The 22,994-nt window shown below is 35.3% G+C and overlaps 1 protein-coding gene across 11 annotated transcripts in view; it reads right to left on the bottom strand.

Moving 5' to 3' along the window:
- SOX6 (SRY-box transcription factor 6) overlaps window positions 1-22,994 on the bottom strand; it is a 382,586-nt gene that overhangs the window by 213,030 nt on the left and 146,562 nt on the right. For all 11 annotated transcript variants that reach the window (XM_082762761.1, XM_082762760.1, XM_082762769.1 and 8 more), the window contains one exon: window positions 7,516-7,726. In XM_082762761.1, coding sequence (XP_082618887.1) covers window positions 7,516-7,726 — 211 coding nt within the window. The remainder of the gene's footprint in view (window positions 1-7,515; window positions 7,727-22,994) is intronic.

Genomic DNA, 22,994 nt, shown 5'->3' with positions numbered 1-22,994 from the left:
ACAAAGAGCGTAAAAATAGCAGAACTTACACCACATCTTAAAAGGAGACAAAAAGGTAGATAAGCATACTGTAGAAAGTATGTATAAAATGTAAACGAGACAACTTATCACACAGTAAAAATAAATAAATAATTAAATTATGTCCAGGATTGAGAGATACAGTGGGATTAAAGAAAAAGATGAGATGAGTCCTGAAGGACATTGGAAAATACAATCACTGGGGAGAAACTGGTTGTAATGGCCAGCAGATGCTGGCATTGAGAAGATCCCAGCCTGTTTCAGTTTAATCTGTTCCTGTCTACAAAACCAGCTTGTAACTCAAGTTCAGAGACAATGAGGAAATGCTGAAAGTCCATCTGTACTATTGAAAATGATTTTACTCATCTCAGTTACTTAGGGCAGAATGAAGACATTTCCCTAATGAAATGGGAACATCTAAAAATGGTGATAGAAAACATGCCCAAAAATACTTTAGGGAGTTAGAAGTTAGCTAAAAGGGACATCCCAATCTTCAACATTGAGACCTGGATTTCAGACTCTCTCCAAATTAGGTTTCAAGCTATAATCAGTTCTGTGAATTAGCAAAAGCAAGTTTTGTAGAGATGAAGAGGTACAAATCTTCAACAAGAAAACAACCTGTACCAGGAAACAGAACTTCCATAAAAGTAGAATCTTAACAAAATGCCATAAATCTTACATATAGATACTGCCAGATAGCAACCAAGGTTTCTTTTTGCCTGACTGGTCCACATGCAGCTATCTCCACTAGACTTCTAGCAGATCTTGTTATAAAAAATGCTACCATCACACTCACCATGTTTTTGTTAATGATCCTGAATTAAGACTCCAAACTGAAGGGACATGAAAACTGTAATAGCTTTTAGCAAAAAAAGATGGTCTCCATCATCTACTGATTTACTCATACAGATCTCATTACCATATTACCTATGTAAAAGCCTGCTCTGTTCCCCATTTCTGTGTCACAATCAAATTTTGTGAACAAAGAAAACCAAAGGGGAACTTTCAAATGTAGCATGAGACATGCTGAAAAATGCTGAAGAATTATTATACCAAATCCACACACAGTCTGTGATTAATGACCGGGTACTCAAACGCTACAGCATTGAGCAAGACTACATTGTGGACAGCCAGATAATAAAAGTGAAGGTGGAAAGATGACAACATGTTCCAATTTCTTAAATAAAATCTGTGATATAACATTTAATCATGAACCAGTACTCTGAAAGACTTGAAGGATATGAGACAGGACATAATCAAAAATGCATATATTCTCACTTACCTAGAAGGATAAATAAAAATATGAGACAAATTATTAATGACCAAATAGTGTGAGATTACACAAGCTGTATCTGCCTTTGGAAGAAAAAGTGACCTAAACATATGTTGGGTTATAAATGTCATTAAAGCAAGTTCCTTGAAGTTATTTCTGCTTCAAACAAGAATGAATTTTTGATTGAAAAAGCAAGCAACTCAGATAGAAAGGAAGTAGGCTGCCTCATCTTTTAGTTACCAGGGAACTAACCTTAGAAACCACTTTCTTTGCAGTAATGTTGCTAAATTACTTTAACCTATTAAGGCATTGAAATTAGCAACACATTTCAATAAATGAACTACTAGAAATTTTTAAATCCATAAAGCTTCCCTAAATATTACATGAACAAAGGAATATATTTTTTCTAAAACAGAAACACAAATTGTGTGAAAAAGGAGTGACAAGTGTGATTTTACAAACATCGCTGAATGAGAAGAGAGAGAGGGAGTTGCATCTAATTATATGGTAGAGAGGTAAGCAAAAGCAGCCGTTTAGGGAAATGTGCCGCATCTCCCTCCTCTAACCCAGTCTGACTCATCCATTCATTGCATGGGCTTTGGGGCAGGGACCTTTTGAAAGCATGTTTGGAGCTTAACAGAAGAATTCCTGGGCCTCAGTCAGGACCTGGATGCTGCTACACACAGCTTCTGACAAAAAAATCAAGTTAAGCAGTATGCATTGCATTTCTCTATATACATACCCAATTGCAAAATTGCTAACCAAATATGATTTTTAAGAATTAAAGAAGAAAAAAGAAGCATAATGAGCCTTGTATCAAGAAGATATGGCAAGGTTTTCCAAAGGAGATGAAAGGACTTTGAAGAAGGTGTATTTTTTTTCACATCTAAAGGGTTTGTTTCTAGCTGAGAGGAATCCCTGTTGCCACTTCACAGTATTTCAGTATTTCATAGGTAATACAAAAAAAAATAGAACAGTAATAGTAATTTATCACCAAAAAATAGAGCATATATACACACACACACACATATAACGATTCATTTGAATAATCCTAATACAAAATCCCAGGAACACTGTTAAAACCCTGAAACAAACAAACAAAAAAATATCTCTAGGCACCAAGAGAACTGGATAATAAAGACAGAGGTTTATAAATGCCAGGTGCATTAGGACAACCAGGGACTATGCCTTCTTCAGTGGAAAGCATGGTTGTAGATCACATCTCAAGACAGATAATTTGAATTGGACCACAAGAGCTCACTTCTAGACCTGATCCACAGAAGAGAACTGACATATAAAGCCCTCGAAGATTACATGCTTCAAAGTATACAAGAAAACAAGAGTACATGCCTGACCTCAGTCTGTTCTCAGCTACAGGAAGCTTAAAACAAAAAATACAAAATTGAAACTCTTCATTCAATTAATATGATAGAGCACACACAGGTTCTGACTGAAAATAAAAAACCTGCATAAAATGACAGCCCAAATGGTTTATCGATATTTAGTTATAAAACTCAGTATGTGATAGAGTTTTTTTTTTTATTTCTCTGTGAAGTCAACTGGAAATGTGTACATATTTGTCTGTGAGAATCCGGAGCATACTGTCCTTACTGACATGACAAATATTTTTTTGGGAAATGTTAATCTAGTTTAAGTCAATATAAAAGAGATCCTTCAATTATTACTAACTAATGAAGCTCAAAGGAGGAAAAAAAAAAAAAGAAGAAAAAAAAAAAGCAGCACAGGAAAACAAAAAAAAAAAATGAAACCACTACTACAGAGTACTGTAGCAAGGTTTTCCCTATTGCATATAAAATGAATATTACATATGAATCCTTAATTTTTAATTTAGCCACCTTCAGACGTATTATGTATCTGTGTGAGTTACATATTTCTGTCCATGGAGAGACAGTACAAACAGGTGCACATGACACAGAATAGATGGGAATTTATGAATATACTGCTCTTTATATAGATGTTCATTATTCCAACATGCATACGTAAATATCTTTGATCTCTCTGAATGTTCAACTATGGTCTTCAAGGAGGAAACAAGAATGGGAAGCAGTTTATAAAAAGCTTGTGCTAGAATTCTGAGCTGAGCTTGGTTGAAAAATGATACTGTATACATTGCACAGAATCAAGGTCAAAAGTGAATTAGGAATCCAGGCCCTGAGTAATGAGGGCTTAGCACTTAGCAGAAATTACATGCCCAGTTTCCAGCCCAGAAGTGCCAGCTGACCTGCCAACCTAGCATTCCAGATCTGAAAGGGGGAAATCTGTTCTCCTAGCTACAGACAAGATATGTACTACTAATTATTGCTCGTAGAGGCTTATGATGAAGTACAGTGGGATAGTTGTCTGGAAGCCAATTCTTAGTCTAGAGTCCAGGCAGCTTGGTGATGTAAATCTGTCATGCAAAAGTAATATAAGCAATATTCTGAAAGAAACATCTTTCACTGAAGGTGTATAGAAAGGGAGAGCAGCAGTCTGGCCATACTATCTCACTCTTCATTTGAATCTGTAAAGATTTTACTGGTGGATACTTCCAAGGAAATAAACCAGCAAAACAATCATTCTTCTTACAGAAAAACTCAGAAGATAAATATATTGAAGTTATCCAAGAGGCTTTAGAGCCTAGTGTTGTTGATTAAATTAGACACCTGTTCATCTCTGACCTCTTCTATCTTACGAGAACACATGTCAGCAAAGTCTTTACATACTCAAATTAACCCTAAATATTTGTAGCATTTTTTTTTCTTATGGTTAGAATTTTCTCATCAATTTTCTCATTTCCAAATCACTACAAATTAGGATATGTGAATGTTTTAATGTATGAAGCATGAAAATACTGGACCATGAAGTCAAAAAATGTTGTTTATCCTGTAATGTAGGTAGTTTTCATTCAAACTACAAATAATGCTGGAAACTGACCTAACATATATTCAACCCTGTATGAGGCGCTCATGTTCACAAGACATGACACTGGCTGAAGCACTATTATTAAAGAGAGATTAAAACAGCTGTACATTATGCTGAAGCACTCACTCTTTCCTTTACAAACAGACGGTCCTGGATTACAAGCAGCACTTGACCATTTAAATCACTACAACAACCAGATTTAACCAGCTGGGCCATATTCTCTTAGGCAATGCCTGCTGACCTCCTCAGTCACAGCTGCTCAGATGAAATTCTCATTAGACAACTTATTTTCAGAAGCTAAAGGACCCTGATTAAATATATCTTTTTAGACACAATAAAGTCTTGCAGTACGTATTTCTTTTTCCAATATTACGAGCTACAGCAGAGACCACGAGCAGAATATACAAGCATAAGAGATACCTAGCACTTGAAGGTGTACTGCAAAATATTTACGTATTTGACACCAGCGATTCATATTACTCAAATTCAGATGCTATAGATGGACTAGAAAGTTCCAATAATTACTGTGAAAGAGACTTGTTACTGTACTCGCATAGGGGTTAGAGCAGATGACTGGAATTCTTGACTTCTTTATTCCACTTCTAACTGTACAATTAACTTGACATACGACCTCATGTTAGCCCATTTCCCACAGCTACATCGATATTCATGGAGCTCCTCCCTGTAAAATGCTAACACAAACTAGTCATTTATTCAAAGGAGTGATACAGGATTTCAAGCCCCACAAAATCTACGCAGTATTATACAGCAGGAATAGATATTTGTTCCCCATTACCTTCATTAAATCAATTATATTATGTTATCTATTTGCTCTAAAAATCAGCAGGTGTTTTTCAATTTGGGTAAGCAATTTTGTGACACATCAAGACACCATACCATTTAAAGAAGAGAACCCCAAATGAACCCATTTTAAATGATAGGTGTTGAAGAGCATCATATATGATATATGTGCAATTAGGCTATTAATTAGCTAGTTTAAAATAGACTGTTAGATGGCAAAAACATATTCATAAGTTCAGACCTCATTTCTCCAACTGACTCAGTGCAGAGTCAGTTGCAGCACCCAGTCACAACAAAGATTAGAATCTTAAAACATGAATTATTTTTAAAATGTTAGTTTATGCAAATCAAACAAGTATGGAGAGCTTGCTTCTTTTTAATTCAGAGAAACTTCTAAATACCGAAATAAGTATTCAAATCTGTGACAAGAATTTTGGTATTTCTATCTACACAAAACTTTAAAACCACTCTATTACCTAAGCATAAAATTCTGAAGACTTTCCAATCTTTGTATTATTTTTTTTTCCGCGTTAGCTTATATAGTACCAGTCAGATTTTCAATAATTATCTGGAGCGATGTTTTCTACTGAAAATACTTGACAGATTTAAAAGAACTTAACATGTAGAAACAGTCAATTACCTTTGAACTTACAGAATTTAGAATAGTTTTCCAGTATATAGTGGCCCAAAAGAGGCAGGACTACTTTATAGATCAGAAATGACCTTTACGTCACAGCTGCTGAGAATACACAGCACGGAAGGCTTAGACTTAGTGAGAGGGACCTCTTTGCTGTGCACATACCTCTCTTAAATCATCTAGCATATGCTAATACTAAGGAAGTGCAGAAAACTCTCAATGAAAATAAGCTACAAAATGCTTGAATTCTTACCATAATACTCTTTTTAAACCTTTTGATGCACATTTTTATTAGCACACCATTCAGTGCACCCCTGGAGAAGTTTTAGCAGTGGTGTCACTATAATCAACAGCAACTTGTATACACCCTCAGCAAAGTATGAGCCAAGACCTTTGATTAGCATGGAGTGTTGAACGACTGTTACTGACTGTAAAAAAACAACTTTGCCAAAGTAACATTTAAAATAGTTTTCCCAGTCTAACCACCAAATCTAAGAAAGCAATTTTTAAAAGAGTGATCTTTACAGCTGAAAACAGACAGATGGTAGTAAAGAATCTGGGACGTTCTCTCTTTAGAGATGTTTCACCAGCTTCAGAAAGGACACCTATAGAACACATTTATCTATGTGCTGGCATTTAACAATTGTGCCAAGAAATTTGAAAGCATACTTCCATCCCTACATGACTTCATTCCATATTTAAACATATTATTGTTTCAGTATCAAGTAGTGAAATCTACTTCACCAAGTGAAGCCAACGGATCCTAACATGCACCATGTGAAGGCTGTGACCAGATCACGAAGCTGAGGATAGCTGAGATTATACTGAACTCATTCATATTTCAAAGAAAAAAGAGATCACCCAGTGCCAGTGCTTTGCAGATCTATTACACTACTAATATTCCTCCTGGGATATTTCTAATGCCACAAAACAACACTGGCAAACTAACAGAATCCCCACAGATGCCTTAGTATCTGTATATCTATTTCAGAGCCTTTTGCTCCACACCTTCCCTGGTTCAAACTCATGTACAAACTCACAGACCATGAGATATTCTTGCAGAAGTAAATAAGACTTCATTCTACTTGACATGGTGAGAGAATTTCATGTTGGGCCCTGACCTTGTGCACACATATGCTGATGAACTCATTCTTCAATTTGGTTTAGTATCTACCAAGAAAAACATCTTAGCAAAGTTGATGAGAATATCGGAATAAGGACTGAATATATAAACTGCCTTGCAGCTCCAAGGTTTGTCCTCATTTTTCTCTCTCTCTTTTAACAGATGTAACAATATCTGAGCAGACTGTAAAAAAATAAAAAATAAAAAATAAAAATAAAAACATTTCTTTGGCTGCAGATCTAGATATATAGGTCAGGACTAGGTACCACACTTAAAGCTGTTTCCCATTCTCCTGGCCACAGATATAGGGTCATTCAGGTGATAAAAGACGAGAATTTCTAAGGCACAATAAAACAGTTCATGTTTTATTCATTTCTATTGTTTAAAATAAACATTTGTCTTTGAAAGAAAAAGAACAAATACCACTGAAAAACATCCCTCACAACTCTACAACCAGTTAAGAATTCATCATAACCTCTCAAGTAAGTGTTTTTATCTAAACCAACATTCTTGCTTCTACTTACAGACAACCAACACAATTTAGAAAGTTTTATAAAACAGACATATTTGTCTAAAATCCCTAATGGATCTCAAACTACCATTGCCATGGTAACCTGTGAATAACTTTATCCTAGTCTTTGCCAATTATGCAGTTTCCTGGCTCTTGATACCCAACACATTCCTTATGCCATAAAATTTGTAGGGGGTGGGGAAACTGTATCAGTCTTATCCAACACATACCCTCTTGCTCAGTCCTGGTCATTTCTTCTAGTTTCTTCTGCTTCAGTGTGTCCACCACATCTGCAAGGCTTCCTTTGCGGCGCTCTGGTGTTCCAAAATTAACACTGGTCATTAGCTCACTGCGGTCACGACTTCCTTCGTCGGGCTTGTGTGGTGAGGTAGAGGTATTTCGGAAGGAATATAGGGAACATAACTTATTACTCTCTGATTCCTGCAAAGAAACAACATAATGTGAAAATATAAGCTACTCTCTTACATCAGAAGGATCTTAAACAGGTTGCAGTTGAAAGCAGTATTTATTAGTTTGTCACACTAACGATGCTGTATATATCCTCCATTTTCTAAAACATGCATTATGATTTGAATTTTGCAGTCTCGGTGCTTGACAGGAATCTCTTTTTCCTTAAGGCCACTCTTCTCCAGGCTTCTGCCTATTGTATTACATACCTGAGATACTTATCAAGGATTTTGCTTGTCAGAAACAAGCCACTTCAACATTTTTTCAATGAACGTGTTCAGATTTTGCAGTTTTCTTTAGTGTCTTAAGTAAGGGCATTACAGAAAGCGCTTAGAAAGAAAACACAGGCAAGGACAAATAATTTTTGGATGGATCCGAAGCTAACAGAAAACAACAAAATTTAAAATTTCAAGAAGAGTTAGGGAATGACTGAAAAGCAAGGAAAATCATTTGAATATACTTAACAGTTAAACAAGGCTGGTGGTATGTGTCCATCTGTGCTCATTTACTCCTCTTTAGATCATATACTCTTCTTAAGAATGAAGGCTATATTGGTTCTAATATACAAAATTAGATGTTATTTTCCAGACTAATATGGACAAGAGTGAAAAAACAGATGAGTTTGTGACAGAATAAGTAACGTATGCTACAGCAGGACTACATGCATCAGAAAATGTATTTTATGGCCAAAAATAGAAGGAAATTACATAGCCAAAAAAAAAGAGAAGGAAAACAGGTTCACCTCCCTTTACAATAGATAACATAGTATTTGAGCTATAAACTAAACAGAAAAGCATAAAAAAGCAACCAGTAATGTCCAAGTCTCATCAGTTTTGCAATATCACTGAATAGTTGAGCCCTACGTGAACTTCTCTGCCTCAGACTCCTTATCCTCCCAACCACAGGCATTTGCTGCATCTCTGCTTCCACTCTTTCAGCTAAAAAAAGCACAAGTTCTTCAATTTGCCCTTAAAAACTCTACCACGGGAATTTCTCACACAGTTCTCTTTCCAAAATTATTCTAATTACCATTTTTAACGATATCAGACAAGGAATGCTAAAAAACTGGGGTAAAAAGCCATCAAACTTTTTTGTTTATAGAAAGCCTAGTATCGTCAGTGGATATATTCAATGTCCTAAAACGGACTTTCATTGAAATTAAAGACTAATAATAATAGCAGCAATATATTTAAGAATTAAGAGACAAATTAATAGTGCTAACAAAAATCATTCTCCCAACACATATTGTTCTATAGAAACGATAATATTCTTATTCCTCTATGAGCTGAGAATACCCATCTACAGAGCACTGAAGAAACATGTGTTGGGAAAAGTCCCAGGTGAAACAAGGTCTGAAGAAAGATGGACTAGAAAGAATTAACCATTGGCGATAATGACATACATAAATCTTTGCTTCAGTCTTGAACAGATTATGAAGTGGCTGTGCAATATAGCAGAAGGAGCTCACGAACAATGAGCAAGTGTGGTAACTAAGGGCTGTGGACTGCACAGAAGGCGGTGGTGACAAATCGTCATCAAGCACAGCAGTATATGATCAGCACAGCACTACTATTGCTGTTCAGGAAGGAGGAAGTATTTGCTAGTGATGTTGAAAATGCTAAATTCGCTAAAACAAAAAACTAGAAGACAACGCTGTAGTATCTGAGCAGTAGCAGCACTCTTGTCAACACAGCAGTAGTGAAAGAAAGCACATAACCCCAGACAGAGAGGTGACATGGAACAAAATCTTTAACTTAATTTTTTCAGCTGTCAAGCATTAAAGAATTTTTCATCCCATCCACTTGTATTCATTAAAAACTCAGATATCACACAGAACAATGATAGCTTAGATGACTTGGTACAGAGCTCAATTTATTTAGTTGCCCTTCGAAAAGGAAGGTTTAATTTCAATAAAGCAAGGTAGTTTTTGGAAACTATTCTTAAACCTTATTCTAAGTTACAGTGGAGACGAAAAAAGCATCTTCTAACATTTTTCAAATATAAAACTTGAACTTTCTATAATGTGTTTCCTCAATGAAGAATTAACACCATATAACATGGCATTTTATGCCTCTGAAGACTACAGCATAAGAGCATCTTAGTAATTTGAAAGGACTTTGTTCTCAGGAAACCAACATCCTCTTACAGTACATGAAGCATATCCATCAGGCTCAATGGAGTTTTTTAATCATGCTCTCACTGAGGAACACTAAATCCATTGTTTAGGCTAGAGAAAGGAAGATAAGGCTACTCTGTGGAGCAAGTAGAATTGACTGAATGTTCTTCCTCCTGAAAACCTATCCTCTCTCTGATCTGGATGCATACACGGTGCAGCACAATGTTCCTTCATTGATAATGCACGACTCTCCAAACCCTGCCTCCATTAGGAAGCACACATACACTTTTTCTTGCCCCAAAGACTGAAATGTCCCTAATGAAGATGAGTCAAGTTTAAACTCCACGAAAATAATGAACATTTACGGAATTGAGGCCAAATAATAATCTCTGAAAGAATGAGGATCTGCTCAACTAACAATATATTATATTGTCACTTTTGTGGGTAATTAAAATGTAGAGTACAAAATTATATAAAAGAAAGGCAAAAGGTCTCCCTGCTATTTTCTGTTCTGTTTGGCTCTGCAGCTGTAGCATTGGGATCACTAAATGGCTGTTATATTTGAGGTGTATTATGTGAATTGGCACTCCTAAGAAACCCAGCAAGGATGACTTTGAGCCCCATTTTTTCTGAAATCAGAAATGGTTAAAAAAGAGTGGCAGGTGATTTTAACAGAAGAACTGCACAACCTGAAAGTCATTCAAGGGTTTAAATGGGCAAATGGAAAAACTGTAGACCAGTCCAGTGTAAATACTTTATCTAATAATAGCAGAACTCAGCTAGAAAAATATAAATCAGCTGCATGCACAAGTATCTACAAGAAACAAAACAATTCCCATGTATTCTATGACTCTAGATAAATCTGTGAAAAATCTACAAATAAAATGTAGCAAAAATGAAATATTAAAAAGGCTTCAGAAGGAATTTTATAGCTACCCAATCAGAATAGATACTCTTACTCCTGTGTATCTACTGTTGGCAGCTTTCTTTGTTATTCCAATCACATGAGCAGGTTATACTAATTTCACATTCATGGCAAACCAGACATACCAGAAAACGATAGGGCAATTTCCATTATATTGTCTCTAAATAGGTGACCCTGTAGGCGTTACTGCAACTTCCCATTTGTTCAACATCAAATAAAAGTTACAGCAAAGTTATGAAGGATTTTAATTTTCTTGGTGAATCAAATAATCTTTCATGGATCAACTTATGCCCCAGCACTCACATGCATGACCAAAAGTGCAACCATTACATACATAAGATCTACTACATCTTATGGCCTGGCTATCACAAATCCATCTGAATGGACACTGAAAAGCAGCATACCTCCTAATGTACCTGGAAAAACATCCCTATGGCCCAGGAATCCTCAGAAAAGAGACTAGTAGATCGTATATGTTGTCTGGGAGTAGCTCTTCTCCACAAGCTGTTTATTGCTTCTTGTGCTTTAATGCATAAAGTACTATCACTAGAAAATTGGGAATCCAGAACAGAAAAGGACCGCTATGCTTATTACCATAGAATACGAAAATAAATTCATGGTTAGGAAAGGGGAACCTGAGTTGTTTGGCTTTTGTTTATTTGTTAATATGAAGGATTCTATAACAGAAGAGATCCTATTCTTGAGAAGCTTAATGAAGCCACCTTTTACATAATGAGACTGCTCCATTTCTTTTGACCTGAAGCTTGGAAAGAAAGGATGCTATCAAAGGTATTTTTCATACGTGTGTTTTTGTTTTATTTTTCCCAAAAGCACAGAAGAAGAGGTACAGCTAAGTAAAATGTCTAGTCAATATCAACTTGAATGCTTTCTTTTTGCAAAACCCAGCAAAGCAATCCATCTGCACATATGAAAATTCTCCATACAAGTCCACTCTTCTCAGCATAACTGATGACAGGAAAATAGGCCACAAAATATCTGATTGATATGAATATCCGCTTAATTTACCTGGACATAATCTGGTGCCCAGATTCATCCCATATCTACATAAGACACTAGACAACTGGGACATCCCTGTATTCTCTGTTTAAAATCCACGTACTACTAAAAGTCTTTTTAAATCTGAAACTGAAATGCTATCTTCAAATCATGACAGTACCTTTGAAAGGTGCATTTTCTGAGGTATGCTATTCTTACTGATTTCTGTGATTCCTATGTTAGGAGAGGTAAAAAGCAAAATACAATAAAATAAGGTAAATAGCAAACATGCTACCTATGGATAAAATAATTACCACACAACATTTTTCACCCAACATTGATGAAATTCATTCACAGCAAACACTATGTTTTTTTCCTGACTACATTAGAATTAACTTAATTTCCAAACAAAAAATAAAACTATATTGACATATTAATAAAGTGGCAGTATCAAAAGAATATACCCTGCTGAAGCAAGAAGCATATTTTACTTCCAATAAGAAACACATAGAAAATAAATTTAAGAAAAGGACATATTTGTAAAATGTTGAGTTTAGTCCTAAAAAAGTGTTGTTCTTGGCAAAAGTATCACTTACTACAGATAGTGTAGCAAAGTGGGTTCTTCTCAGCTTGATCCAAAGTGACATCTGCTGTGGATTGCTCAGGGTCCCATACCTTTGCTAGACTTATAAAATTATCCTCTCACTCACAAAGTTATTGGGTAATTGTAGAACAACGGTTTATGCCCATACCAGAATACACAGGGGTATTGCAAAGGGTTTTCATCCACCACAGTGGTGGCATTTCAGGACTAACCCTTAATAATTGACAACTAAAAAAATATATAAATAAAAAAAAATAAAAATTAAAACAGATTATGGTAGCATAAATTTGACTGTTTACAAAAAAAAAAAAAAAAAAAAAAAAAAAACTATGATGATTTTATATCTTAGCTTTCTTCTATGCCTTGTTGTGTCAGATTTAAGTATGTGTCAAGTCGAAAACATCCTATTTGCAAGGATGACTAAAATTGAAAATCTTGCTGTCCGGTATTTTAAGCCAGAAACTCAGCCTGAACCACTATTCCAGCTGCTTACTATTCAGCAGGGACAAAATTGAGTCTATTTTTGAAATGTGGGATTTTAATATCAAGGTAGGTAAAGGACATTCTTCCTGTATACATTTTCTTGCCAGCCTATTAGCCCAGACAAAATTTTATTATGGAACATTCAACCCACTGTGCTCAGTGTTTTGACAAAATGTCCTTATTATAACAGATTAAACACCTATTTATAGCCATTAAAATTTAAGGATTAGGTTTCAAAATTAAGAAAATGGAGAAAAATGCTCAAAAGACTTAAAATCAGAAATCTGTGAGGCATGACTACTACAATACCACGCACAGCTCACTCAGGAATAGGTAGCCAGCACAAGAAATCACTCTTTTAACTAGACCCCCACTTTTCCTCCTACTATGTCAATATGAAAACAACTCTAAGATTTCCATTACCATATGGTGAAAGTTATCTCTATCCTTGCCCTTTTCGTTTGTTTGTTTTTTTTTCTTTGTTTTGTTTTTGTTTTTGTCTTTGTTTTTGTTTTTGGTTGTTGTTGGTGGTGTTTTTTTGGTGTTTGTTGTTGTTGTGTGTTTTTTGTTTTGTTTTGTATTTTTTTTTAAGGGCAGCATTCTTCAAGCTCGTTTACTTTCAGTATAGGTGATTCAACAGAAGTATTCTTGTACTAACTTATCAGCTTTCCATGTGGTGTAGGTCATCAGTGGCCATTCCCTTTGGAACTTCTGTGAGTGGCTCAAAGTACAGCTTTACTAACAGCAGATACTATTGTGAATAATTGCAAACAATAGCCTAGTATAAATAAAGTTGGGGACTCTCTCTGCCCACGTATCGGTATTTTCTTCACACTCTGCTATAGTTCCTTTAAAACTGTTACATTAAGATAATATGTATAAATATTTTGGCATGCCTCTTATGCTTAGTAAATGATATTTTAGCATGCACATTCGCTAAATTTCAACTGTTACATTGGTTTGATTCTTAAAGAAGATAGCTGTTTCCTTTCTGTGCAAGTGAAGGAAGCTTCTTATGCTTTTCTAGATAGTTTCTGACTGAACAAATAATCATAATTTTATTATTAGTTTAAAAAATGTATTTTCTTGTGTATTTAGATTCTAACAGTTTAAGACAAATGAGGGAGTACTGCTGTAAGCAATATAAATAAGGCTGTTAAAAGTTGACCCTATATTTTTCATATCAGGAAGCTAATGTTCATAGCAGTGTCTGCAAACCTAATCATGAGCCAAATTGTGACAACTTTTGTGAAGTTTTGCCCTTCCACTTCCAAAACAGAGCAAACACACAAAATGAGAGTTCCATAGGTGAAAGGCTGTAGGCTAGAACCAGAGTACGTATTCTTGCTCCTTCCCCTGAATGGCCAAAGTACAAATGAATCCTGCATTCGGGGGGCTGAGATGCAGAAATCTCAATCTGGGGACTCCACATCAGGGCTTTTTTGCAGTCAGGCCTGGGACAGATCTCTCTTTGGCATCCTGGTGAGGGCTAAGCACAGACCAACACAGACTCTGGTCAGGAGCCTTAGAAGAGGCGAGTGCAGGAAACTGTGGATTCTAATAAAGAGACATCACTGACTCTTTATGGTGGCATTTATGTTCTTTGCAGGGAGCACAGCTTCTGTCTCAAAGAGAGATGCTCTCTGAAGGTGATAAAAGAGGAAAACTTGGGAATTGAAACTGTGGGCTGTACAAAAGCAGGGTCACAGTGTTAGTTAGCAATTTAAGAATAACTACCGTCAAACTTTGATTGAAAGCTGACAACTGTAATCCTACTCAATAGCCAGAGAGAGAACTGTTTCTGTAAGAGCTCAGCTGAAATCACAGGATGAATGGCCAAGAAGAAGCAGAAAGCAAATATTACTAACATAAAATGTGTTAGCTGAATTGCTTATTTCCATGTGGATGAGGCTTTTCTGTTATAAAGGGATATTTATCTGTCTCTGCATTGAATGGGACACATGTAAACACCCCAGGAAAGTTGGATATCTAGAGTGGTTTTTATTCCAAGTACTAGAGGCATGCTGGCACTTGGAACTAGTCTGGAGTTAACATATAATGAAAGCAAATGTTTACAAAATCATTTCCAATCACTATATTAAATAAGGTTTCCCATTTTGAGGAATTTAATTAAACAGAATTAAGAGAAATTAAAAATCTAAGTGATCATTTCCAATTCTTATCCATATAAAATAAAATAAAATAAAATAAAATAATATAAAATAAAATAAATAAAAGTTTTATTAAGGAAGATTTATTTAAATCAAAGGCTTGAGAATGACTGCTATGAGCTACTGAGAGAACATCATTTGTAAAGTCTCAGCAAATGATGCTAGTGGGAGGGCAAATGACAAGTAATGGAATAAAACCTCAAGTCTTTAACTCAGCATTTACTCTGATAAAACTTACACTGATTTCACCGCCAGAGCATAGGTTGAATACAACCTGTAAAAGGCTTGCATTTTACTTTTTATACTCATCTAAAACCTCATTAAGAATGAATACAACATCAAGCACTAGCTTTAGGCCAAGTAAGGATATGATAAAAGAAAAGAAAAAAAAAAAAAAGAGAGAGAGAGAAAAAAAGGAAAAATCACTTACTTTAGAGAAAAGGTTTAAAAGCAGCATGACAAGATAATCAAGCATACGCTAAATGCACTTGGCCTTATGAATAGGCCACTGCAAGACTAGATACCTATTTGCAAGGAATAGGCACAAAATTTTGTTTGATGTGAAATATGGCCACTTAATTGCGGCAGTCCCAAACTCAGCTGTTGGAACAAACCAAATGAATCCAGACACACCTGCTTTTTGGTACAGTGATTTCAGAAAAGGTCACAATTTTCAATGATGTGACCTAAAGCCTTCTCTTCACAATTGAGAAAATCTCTGAAAAATGTTGTCAGGCATTTTGCTCCCATTCCAGAACAGAAAATCACCTCAAAATTGTTAAATACAATGACCAATCATTTTTATACGGCAATCAACTCACTGACAAATTATATGCATAAACTCATGTGTCTTTTTGTAAGAGTTAAATGCTAAGGATTTCCTTAATCACCCAACAACCATATGCTTTAACTCCCTGTGTTTAGGCTTGGTAATAAGACAAAACAATATTGAGATTTTGTGCCCTGGACGTCAATCAAATGCTTGTATTAAGGAAAAATAATGGAAGAACCATTTGCAGAATGAGTATTTCGACTTTTATTTTCATCTAAATTGAAACTGGAGATGCATTGTGATCAGTCCCAGCTGATTAGCACTGTTTACCTTTTTGGTAAATAAAGACACATACTTTGTGATGTATGCTGCCAGAAGCTGCCAAATAAAACAAGGATTGTGTGGCTTGGATATTCCAGACCACTTTGTATATATCCAACTTCCTCCTATTAGGTCCTCTCAGTTGTCCAACTTATAACTAGATCTATTGTAAATATCAGAATAAAATTTGTATTTATGTTTTCAGCAATATCAAATGCACATGGAAATCCTTCTCTGTATATAGTTACATGACATGTATTATATGCTTTATGTTTCCCTTTTAGCTTTCGCAGAGGAATGCATGCAGGAAACCAGCCTGCTGCAAAGAGTACTTGTATTTCTTTAAGGTAAACACTGATGAAACATTTGGAAGATTGAAATAAAAACAAGACATTTATGAGACATAAAGGTATCACATAAAACTGTTGTGAATTAGAATAACATTGGCTGAACCCCAGAACAGATAATCCTTATAAACATGCAAGAATGTTGTAAACTGTATATGAACGTCAATGATACACTACATTAAGAGATTCATATTACACTTGGTGCTGTGTAAGTCTCAGTCAGTGGATTTTTCACAGCCTCTAAGATTAAAACAAATACAAGTAGTATCTTTCCTTCCTCCATGAAGACATTTTATGTACACAGTTTTATTATGCTGAACAAAGATACCAAAGTCTGTTTTTTCTTGAGCTGTCAAAGTACAAAAGAAATGCAAAAAGTCCTTGCACAGATGTAGTAAAGTGCTGGATTTTATCTTTTGGCAGGTGCTCAATATGCAGCCCACATAATCACATGTTAATGACTGGAGTGTGTTAATCAGCATGCATACCTGATTCCTTCTTGCCCAAGGAAAGAATTTAACAATTTAGAGCGAGTTAATGCTTCTACTTTTGAAAAAATTCATGTCAATATACAGAACTGAATTAAAAACTTTTCAGAAATTGCTTTATATAAAATGGAAACGTTAAAATAAGGGAACCAAATAAAATGTTTACAGGTCTAGAGGAACATTAACTACAAGTATTTTGTGAAGAATTCAGGTGATGATTAATTCTATTCAAACACAATTCACCCCAGAATATGGTGAAATGTTTAAAACAGACCTTGTATTTGAAAACAAAAATAAGTTACGCAGTGTCAAAATGAAAATAGAAAAAGGAAAAATTAATTGATTCTTCTTCCAAAAAAAAAGTTATTTTTTTATTTCAGCAGCCCTATTAAGCACACTATCCTGCACACTGTTAGGGAATTGCTTTATTGCTTTTAATACAAAAGGTAAACATCTTTTTGTGCTCAAGCTACTACAACAGTCCTTAACCTTTCCAGCCTTCAGATGTGCTTAAAATTACAGTTGTTGGTAGTCCTAATAAAGTTAAGCATATACCCGAATGCTTTTTGAATCAAAGCTATCTGCTTGAAAAGAAAAAAGAAAAAAAAAAAAGAAAAAAAAAACACATTCCATCTTTTCTGCAATATTTTTGTCACTGAAATCTATTTTATGAAAAAACAAAATATCATATCATCTGTTTTTTTCACACACTTGAGTTTCAGCCAAAACTTTGTACCCCTGCAATCATATATGAAGTATTTATCTCTTTAGTTAGATAAAAATTGCAATGCACTACCTGGCATCCAGAAATAGTATCACAAAGCACAGTAGAATTGCTTTAGATCATGTACAAAATTCAGATTTGTACATGCAAGTAACAGCTGCATGAGCAATTCAGCAGATACAGAATTGCCAGAGTTTAGGGCATTTATATTTGATGCATTTTATATGCATTTATATCATATTTATATGATGCATTTTATCCAGCCCATAGATGAAATAAAAATAAAATTTAAAAACATGTAATTGTATCTATAACTTTTAAGAATTTGAGGCCACAAATTTATGTAACAACAAATTCACAGTGTAGCATGTGTAAACATTTTTCAATAATCTTTCCTAAAAAAATGAGTTTACTTTCCTTAAAAGGAAGATCTTTCAAGGATAGCAAGGATGCAGGGCACGAAAAGCGACAGGATTCTGTGTGTCTTATTGTAGACAGTTAGCACTGAAACATCAGGACCTGCAGAACACCACCTATTTCTGCTTTTCTGATGCCAATGGTTTTGCTGAAGCTATATAAAGGTAAATTTGATACTTGGTGATTTAAAATTATTTTAAAACTAACCAATAAAAGTCTCTTTTCCTCCTGCATACACAAATTTGCTATCAGTATTGCTGAGATGGATGTGCAGATACAGTGGAAAAGTAGCAAGCTTTTCACTTTTTTGGCAAGAATTCAGCAGAAGATAGAGACTGAATAAAATTATGAAATATATGTCAATTTTCCCATTTGATATAAAATCCAATGAGAGAAATTTCTAAACTCAAAGGTTTTATGAATTATGTTAAAAATATATGAGGAAATGTAGCATATATTTGAAGGTAATTAACTTGTATATGTCTCTGTGTGTGTTTTTCCTTGGTCACAGGGAAATAACACCCATCCTTTAGACCTGCAGATGGTTCCTCTTAACAGTCTCTCACTGCATCACTTCATGTAATGGTAGAGCAAAAAGCTGTGGATGCCCTCATTCTGTGCATGCACATACTGTCTATCTACCGCCTGTAGTGGTGGGCAGGGCAGGAACTCCGGTGAGAAAAGAAAAGGGCAGCCACTGCTCAAGTACAGTGATCCTCCCAGGCCCTGACAGTTCTGAAATTCTGCCTCTTACCAGATTGTTATAGTGGGGTCAGGGATGAGAATGGAATTTGCCTCTCTCTTCTTTTTACTGTTTTAGGAGGGGAAAAGAAAAAAAAAAGAAAAAAAAAAAAAAGTAATTTGGAAGAAAATTTCAGATTTCACTAGGTTAAAGCTGCCTAAATTCATTGTTCCAAAGAAGGCTCACAACTAGCCTTTACAACCATGGCAACACACCACCCTGCCTCAAAGTGAATTAAATCGATTGTCCATCTAATTTTGCAGCTTGCTGTTAGCACTGCTTTCTCCCAATAATTTAAAGAAAAAAAAAATTAAAAATTTAAAAATCCTTTATAATTTACCTCACAAACCATACAGGGCTCTGTATGAAGATGGTGACCATTCCTGGTTCTCCAGTGAATAGAGGACAAATTAAGATACTCTATTTGTTTACATAATTACCAATAAGCATTATTAGGACACAAAATTCAGTTACTATTAAAATTAGCAAAAGTAAGTTCTGCTGGCTTTCCATTCTCATCCTCTCTCAGACTGTTCCCCAAAGAGAGACAGCTTTTGGATACAATTCATAAAATTTGGCTGCATTTCCTGCCTGCTACTCACTGTCCATGGGAGAAGACAGCAGAGTTTCCTCCCTGTTATCTTGGTACCACTTTGCCCTCTTCCCTACAGTTTACTGCAGAAAAAATGATATGTCTTTAACCTTAAACAACATTTATTTTCTAGTAGATCTACAGGCAGCAACAAATACCCATACGTCCAGGTACTTTTATATTAAGTTATAGTTAGAAATATACATATAAACCTTTCAGCTCAGCAATATGAAATTACAGGCCCAAATCTTTTGGTTGTTTTTTTCTCCCCACTGTAACATCAAATTGGCTGGTGATACGATACTCGCAGTGTAAGTCATTACAGGTCTGACGTTACAGTTGTTACACATTGCTGAATCTGTCAAATGAAAAGGGAGCACAAAGGGAATTTCCAAATGCAGCTGCTATTTCCCATTTGTTAAATCCTTTTATTACACCATATAAGTACACAGCTGGGAAATACTATAGAGTGGGAGTTAAAACAAAATATTTTGGCTTCCAGACATTCAGAATACACAAAGGACTCAGTGGAAAGCAATGCCTGATATCAAAAGGGAGTGAAAGTTTGAAAACATTTCTAGCCAGTGCGCTTTTTTTTTTTTTTTATCATAATACACAATGTAGTTTAAAGGTATCTTACATTACAGAAAGTGCTGCATATGATAAGTGTTGGAAGAAATCTCAGTAATATTTTTCAGGTTGCCCTATTACAGTATTTTTTTCCACCTAGTATATAGTATGTAGCATGCAGCCCTTGCAGCATGCTACAATGCATATTGCATGTTCTCACAAATTCCAGCAACCTCCCTAGTAGTTTTAAGGGCACAAAGGATGCAGGATTGTGCCCTTAATTAGGTACCACATGAAAGAGAACTTCTTCCCTCCCCATATGTTGACACAGAATTCTGAGAGTTTACTATCTTATAACTGGATAATACACTTTTCTGATGCATTTTAACGACAGCACTACTGCCTTTACTTCCAGTGTAAATGGTAGGAGCAGGTGCTTCTTCAAATCTGCTCTGGAAGGATCCATCTGTGAAAGGTCAAAAAGCACTTACCTTCTGGGAGTTTGGTTTTATTAAGCAGAAAAGTGATCACTACTACAGCACCTATCCCAAAATGGTCCAACCCACCTTCTGGAATTTGCTTTTCTGGAAAGAAACCTCCTATCCTCCCTTAAAGGAGTACAAAATTGCCTTCATCAGGAAAATCGCAGGCACCTCTGAATTTTTTCCTACCAGTAACGGTGCCTGCTTGGAGTCTAAGGTGTTTCAGAGAAACTTTACACAATTAATTGAGGCTTAAAGGATTTCTCATAAAGGACGTAAGTAAGGAAAAAAAAAAAAAAAAAAAAAAAAAAAAACTAACAAGTTACTTAAATGACAGTCCCTCAAGAAGAAAAAATATTTTTCATACCACTTCACAGTAGTGATCTAACTAGTCTTCTATCTTACCTAGACTGTAAACACACTAGGACCTTGATCTTTACATTTTAGATTTATTTTAAGTACAACTAAATAGCATGCTTGAGAACTTCTAGCCAAACCTTGTAAATTATACCCAGCTTTTAAGCTGGGCAAAAGAAAAAAAAATATCTGTTTGGTTTAGCTGAGAGCTACCTAAATAAGGATGACATACGTTCACCACCAGATTTGACCCAAGGGAAATGTGGAAACTCCTAATGATTTTCAGGACATTCATCTATATATATGATTGAGTGTTCACTGAAAAAAAGGAGGGAGGAAAAACAGAGTGCTAAGTCACTCAAGCAAAGTTTATGCACCTGTTCTGAAACATGATAAGCTGGGTATTGATTCACGCCTGTCCAGAGGTACAGCAAGAGTTGGCATGGTAGTGCAGCATTAAGAAGGAAAACAGAGATTGCACTCTGGTGCTGTAAGCATAAGCTCACTTTCGAGCAATGCCAATGGGTACAAATGATCACACTACATGAATTTCTAGTATTTTGGCTTAAGTATTATTCCAGGTCCAAGGAACAGCCTGAATCAAAAACAAATTCTTTGAGGGACTCCCAGAGGTTAGGAACTCCTTTCTCTCTGGGAAAAAGAGCCGCTTCATCAATGGCATTGACGTCCTAAGACTGAAATTCCCAGAGAGCATATGCTTCATTGAATGAATAGGAAGGTGGCTGATGAATTCACAGATTTATTTTTTCACCAACAGATCTGTTCAGCCCTTTCTGTTCTACACCCTGGTTGCTCTGCTGATAAATAAAAGCAGGTTAGAATCATTCTGATGTGCTTATTATTGCATGATTTGGGCATCCAAAATGAGGTTCCATTCTCTCAAATGGGAGAATTCTGCATAGAAGCCTATGTACAACTTAGAACCTACCTTGCCCAATTACTAATCTATAACCTTGCGCCTTTAGAGCAATTTTTATGGTTGAAATTTAAAAGGAATTTTTCATTCTTCGTATCAGGAGCCCACATACACAGGAATAATTTAGGCCTAGCAGAAAGTGCTGAACTAGGTTAAAATGCACATTAAAATTAGGTAGCATTTTTCTAGTTTGGTCTAAATTTCTGAGTCAGTTGGATTTTGGGAAAGAAAATTGTATTAACAGAATACATATTATTCAAGTGCTATTGTTTAATTAGGATTTGAATTCTAAGCATCACAATATGCATGAAGAATCCCAGCCTCTGTGTTGATTAATGCATATGAATTATGATTTCTAGCCCAATTTGAAATAAGGTCATTATTGTTAGAGCTGCCAAAAAAAATCTACAATTGTTATTCTTTTAACCTTGATAGCTGCTGATTTGCAGTGGGAGAAAAAAAAAAAAAAAAAAAAAAAAAAAAAAAAAGACTTCCTCAAAAAATATCTGCTCATAAATATTTAATAAAAAAGAAAAAAAAATATTTAAAAAGAAATTTTATGAAAAGGTAGGGTATTCCTTTTAAACTAACTGTGTGAATTTAATGTCTGTGAATTTAATGTCTGTGAAAGTCACTTTATGGCTAGCCTGGAATTACGATGTTCTGTATTTACAGAACACCTGGGTGCTGCATGTACCTTAATTCTGTTCCTCAGGAACATGTTCGTGGAAAATAAATTGACTGAGATGCTATGCCCATTCAGTCTTTATTCAGCCTGCTCATATATTGCAGAGTTTTGGGGATGCATAGGGACAGAATTACAACTGGAAAATAATTCTAATTAGGCTACTGAAGAGAATAAGAATGATCAGGATATTGCCTGAAATGTCACTTATATACAAACTGATGATCTGGGGTAGAAGAGCATGACATTGTTACTGAAACATTTTTCCTTCACAAAAAGTTGTAATTTCTAATAAATACAGCAAGATGTTTGTGTCACCTAAAATGCCATCTTCTTTGTTGTAGTGTGAAGCTATAATATTCTAAATTTGGTGAATTCCATTTCTGAGACGCAAGTGAAAAAAAAAAAAAAAGACATTAAAGTTTCTTTCTTCACCATGACACTTTGCAGATGACAAACAGTTGTGAGCTACATCCTCCTGTCAGAAATTAATGCTTGAATATATGACCTAG

This window comes from Aythya marila (assembly GCF_965140915.1).
Source record: "Aythya marila genome assembly, chromosome: 5".
In the NCBI taxonomy this organism is placed as follows: Eukaryota; Metazoa; Chordata; class Aves; order Anseriformes; family Anatidae; genus Aythya; species Aythya marila.
Note: the sequence above shows the minus strand (reverse complement) of the source record. Positions and strands in the feature narration are given on the sequence as shown.